The sequence below is a fragment of the Gavialis gangeticus genome, unplaced genomic scaffold (genome assembly GCF_001723915.1).
Source record: "Gavialis gangeticus isolate Ggan-Ray unplaced genomic scaffold, GavGan_comp1, whole genome shotgun sequence".
Taxonomy (NCBI): domain Eukaryota; kingdom Metazoa; phylum Chordata; order Crocodylia; family Gavialidae; genus Gavialis; species Gavialis gangeticus.
Window position 1 is genome coordinate 47,090,811 of NW_017729006.1, and position 5,281 is coordinate 47,096,091.

The 5,281-nt window shown below is 41.3% G+C and overlaps 1 protein-coding gene across 1 annotated transcript in view; it reads right to left on the minus strand.

Annotated features, from left to right (window-relative positions):
• EXOC3 (exocyst complex component 3) overlaps window positions 1–5,281 on the minus strand; it is a 47,741-nt gene that overhangs the window by 34,847 nt on the left and 7,613 nt on the right. The window contains exons 2-3 of the mRNA XM_019509178.1: window positions 3,897–4,116; window positions 2,577–3,258 (exon numbers count right to left, since the gene is read on the minus strand). Of these exons, the coding sequence (XP_019364723.1) occupies window positions 2,577–3,258; window positions 3,897–4,116 (902 nt within the window). The remainder of the gene's footprint in view (window positions 1–2,576; window positions 3,259–3,896; window positions 4,117–5,281) is intronic.

The window sequence follows — 5,281 nt, forward strand, 5'->3', positions numbered from 1 at the left end:
TGTCAGAGTTCCAGCCTGCGAGGGGCTGCTTGCCCCCCCTGCTCCTGCCCCACACACTGAAGGGCTGGGGATGTGGGGGCAGTGGGTCATGAGTGAGGGACACTGGGTCAGGACTGGCCATCAATGTTTACAAATGGGTCCTGGTACAAAAAAGGTTGAGAATCACTGATCTATTGGGACACTCATTATCCGAGCATCCATAGCTAGGCTTTTTTCAATAGGGATGCCTGCTCCCTCTTAAAAAGGGCCAGACCACCTTGTTACACTGGTCCTGGTACAGTCCTTTTTCTCCAAATTTGCTTAATCCTGCAACTCTCCATGTGCATGCTGTTGGCAAAGTCCTCATACTCATGGATGCATCCCAACTCCTTAAGCTGACCTGCCTGGTTCCTGAGGAATGACACTAGCAAAACAGGAAGTACACTCTGCTTGTCTTCCTTCAAAGCAGGGGTGGGCAAAATGCAGCCTGGGGGCCAGATATGGCCTGCCAGGCCATTCTATCCAGCCTGAGGGGCCCCTAAAAAATTTAGAAAATTAATATTAATCTGCCCTGGGCTGCCTGTCATGTGGCCCTCGATGGCTTGCCAAAACTCAGTAAGTGGCCCTCTGCCCAAAATAATTGCCCACCCTTGCTTTAAAGGGTTATGCAAAATGTATTCCCAGTAATTTAAGACCAGGACAACAGGGGAGACATCTGTGCAGCCTGCCTTCCCTACAAATATATACAAAGGAAGAGCTGGCAACAACTGTATCAGTGATGTACAATTTTCTACCAGTTATAGGTTTTTTCCTCCAAAATACTTGTAACAGTATGAAACATGCCCACACACAGAGCTGCCTTCCTATGTTACTCAGCTAGCTCTAAATTCAACCTGTTAACTCCCTTAAATCTCCCAACCATATGTCTCCCTTACGTCCTGCTCATTGTGGGTTTTGTTTGCCTGTTTGTAAAACAAAGAGACGTGTGTCTCAAATTCCACCTGAAGCTGCCAACAGAAATATTTGTAGTATGATTAATATTTCCTGCCTCTACTTTGGATATTACTGAATCACTAGCAGGTTTAGGGCAGATTCAGGCAGTCAGAAAATGACAGAGAAACAGAGCAACTGGCTGTAACGGGAAAAAAAAAAAAGCATACATAGCTCAGGGCCTTATTCTAGGGGTTGGCAACCTATGGCCCACAGGCTGTGCAGAGTCATTTCATCCAGCCCACAGAACAAGGGGATGTCTGCAGCATTTAAGCGGCAAGGGACGTTGCTCAGGTGGCAGTAGAGTTCGAAATATAGGGGGGAGGGCTCAAGGGAGCTGAGCCCCCCCCATAAGAGATGAGAGCTTCCTCCCCCATAAGAGATGAGAGCTCCAAGCTCGCCCCACACCTTTCTAAGCAGCAAAGGCAGCGGTGGCTCATTCTGTCTTCTAGCTGCCACCCCCACAGACACCTCCCCCGAGTTGGAGTGTAATTCAAACCCTGAGCGGCAGTGGTGGTACTGCAGGGTGGGCAGAGAAGAGAGAAGTGGTAACCACAGCTCTGGCTCCCACTCCCGGCAGGTTTGAAAGTGGCCTGCTTTTGGAATGAAGCCACCACAATCAAGAGACTCCCTACTGCACAACGTTAACTCCTGCCTTAGTCAATGTCATCAAATGAGAAATGTTGAGAAAACAGAAGTATGATTCATATGCCATGAGGCTAAATACCACTAGGCATGCACAGATCTTAAGTGTTCCCTGAAGGCTATACACTGGAAAGGCAGTATTTGTCTTTCAAATTGTTCCCCACTATATTTTAAGAATAATAGACATTAAAAAATGTGGTAAATTGTCTTAACAAAAATAAATAAATAAATAAAATCACACTACCGAAAACAAAACCAGAAACTGAATTTCACAGTATTACATGAGCTAACACCTGGGTAGAATTTCTTCAAGATACATAAACCATGACATCCCCATAATGGAAATATTTCAGTGGAAAGTTAATCACATACCAAATGGAATTCAAAGAGCCCCAACCCTTGCTGAAAGGAGTAAGGAAAAAAGTAAGTAATTACAAACTTATTTTTTGGGGGCTCTCACAAAATGTCTAATATTTTGGTCATGTGCACATACAGAAAGCTTCCAATCCCTTATATTCTGGACAACACTCCGCCAAATTTATAAACAAGTAGTAAACTGAAACATTTCATTGTATTAAAATATCAAGCTTACTAAAATAAAAAGGGAAGAGATCACACCGAGTTAGAAAATTCAAAGCTAAGGAACGTTAGTCTTTAGCTACAGAGCAACTCAACCAGTAGCAAACAACAAATGAACAGCAACCTGGATTGTTAAAAAGACACCTTTTTTCCCTAGCACACAGACACACACTTACCAAAGCAGGATGCCTAATAAGCATAACAATCCTATGGCACATGCCCATGGAACAGATTCAACACAAATGCTATGGACTTATCAACATATACTTATTTTCACCAAATGCCTTTACCCTTATCAGTAAGAATCAAATTCAAAGGTATTTTATACACATCTTATGCCTTCTATTTCTAATAAAAAAGCATTTGTAATGAGATGACCTTACCTTTTGTATGTACTTAAAACCCATGTTAAAAGGGTAACAATTTCATTTGCTTCTAGATCTTCTGAAGCCAGTTCCTGCATGCGCATGGACAAAGCCTGGTGGTACATGTTTAACAACTTTTTGAAAATGTCATAATGTGGAGGAAAACGCTCTTCCATTAGATTTTTAGTGACTTGCAGGTCATCAAGGACATATTTACGAATAATTTCCAGATGGCACACAAGCCACATTTTGTCAGATTCTCTAGTATCAGCTTGAGTGCCTTCAATCCTGGTGCTCACAGTTCTTTCCAAGATATCAAACATGTTTTCTTTCCACTTCTTTGGTCTGCCAGGGGGAATGAACCCTGTTTGTTTCTTACGGTCTAGCATGCGCCTGTCAATTTTCTCTTCCCTTTCAATTATCCTGACAACTGAAACAAGTAAGGTTGGATCTCGGCGAACAGTAAGAAGAGATCTTTCAATTACCATCCAAAGTTGTTTTGCTAGCTCCTCAGAGAGTTTCTGAATTTCCCCAAAGTAGATATGAATGAGATTCATGTCATGAGTGTTCTTGCTGTCCATACGATACTGTTCATACATCAAGTCATCACGAGAACATTCCAAGTCTCTCAAATTCCGATGGGCTTTCAGAAGTTCTCCTCGCTCAATCAAGTCCTGGGTCTCCCTGACTATCTCTGGTACTGGTGGGGGTGAGAGGGAGGAGAAAAAGGCAAAATTAAAATTCACACAATATAAAAAGGATATAAAAATGGTTACAGAAACCATAACTGTACCAAGAGAAAGACTGTACAGTAAGTTAAACAATTCTTTTTACTAGTATGATTTCTCTTCAGCTATGGTTCAGGGAGATGTTAAAAATGAGCAGTAATTCTCAACATTTTTGTTTAGTGTTCTTACTCCTTTCTTAATTACAATGTTTTATTTTAATTAAAGGCTAAAACTGCTGAGTTACAGAATCTTAAAATCAATGGAAGACAACTTTCCTTTAGTTTTTAAATATCCATACAATTGCACAAAAGCTACATTGTGCCCACACACATGCTGCACTTTGTCAGTAGGTGTTATTTCTCTTGTACCTTATGAATAGTAATTTTAAATTCAGCTGTGAGACTCAAACAAGCACAAGGAAGATATTGAGTCTATAGATAATACAGTAAAAAGCAAATTTGGCTTAACAGGTCAAATGATCAATTAAGGAAGTGGAGACAAATTCAACATGTTGCTTTTTGATGCGATATTTTTAATGACATTTTAACATATTTTCTTCCAACTTGCAATCACTAAAATTCGTATACCAAAACATATAAATTAAGATTACCTGAAAAAATGCTTTTCAGATTTTCTACAGCAGCTGCCAGTTGGCTATGTTGAACTACAGCATCCTTAACGCCTTTCAGGTTTTCTATGGTGTTGATGCTCTGACGCCAGTCTTTATTGACATCTACTAAAGATCGCTGAATGTCCTTTACATCACTCAGTGCATTGTGCAGTTGGCTTAAACCAGTTCGTACCCCATCTAATTGTGATTGGATTGCTGCCTGAAAAAAGAAATTCTTATTAAGACAAATGGCACAACTTAGAAGTTCTGAAATTGTGTTTTGAATTCTTTTTCTGTACTTGATTTTCACATAGGTATAAGAGTATGGTTATACAGCATAATGCTGTGCTGTGCCAAGAAACCTAAGTTAGAACTGAACAAGCTAGCTTAGATGCAAGAAATATTAATGGAGCCCTCTTCCTGGGCTAAGACAGCCCTTCTGAGAAGCAGGGTATTTAGCCCAGACAGAACATGGTAGCACCACTCTACCGATTCCAATAACCAAAGCCAGCTCATTCAGAGGGCCTAATATTTTTTTTTAATAGCTGAAAATAGATATATCATTAAAAAGCCTCCAGAATCTAATGAAGAGGACAATTTTTAACTAAGAGAGAAAAAAATAGATATACTGTTGAAAGATCATACGACAGCCAGTCATATATATATTATTACTACTTTATATCAACTAATATTTGACAAAATATTTATTTAGACCTTGGCATAGCCACCTAAACCACCCAGCTGTCACAAGAAGACCTGGAACAGTCTACTGCATCCTTGGGTAGAAGATAAGTATTAACTGGAACTGCCTAGGGCTATTCAACTGGCAGCCCACAAAAGGTTAACAGACAGCCCGCAGGCTCCTGCCTAGCCACTAGTTGGATAGTAGGAGGGGGACCAGGAAGGAGTTGCAGCACAGGGGACCCCAGGAGGCCATGCCCACAGTAGGCAGGCCATACCACCTGGGGGTTCGCAGCCCCCTGCTTCCCAGAAGTTGGACAGTTCCAAAGCAGAATAAGATGGCATCATTAGGTGTCTTCTATACATTCCTCAGACCTCAGATTCCTCAGAAGCTCCTACAAAAAGGGGTGCAAGGGTAAGAATGATGTGGATACCCAGGGTATGTTAATAAGAACATAGATGCAGCTGAAGTATTTTGTTCAAGCTTTCCTTCTCCTCAATAGTAACTGAAAAAAAAAGAGAAGTAGTGCTGGAAGGAAGAGGGCTAGAGAATGACACAAGTGTCAAAGGCTGGGCCCAGAAGCACCCAAACTAAGTACAGCAAGTGCACTCTATACTTTTACCAGAGCATGCCTAGCACCCTACCAAAGGAGGTACACCACATCCATTTCATTTAGGTAGGGACTTACCTAAATCGAAGTGGA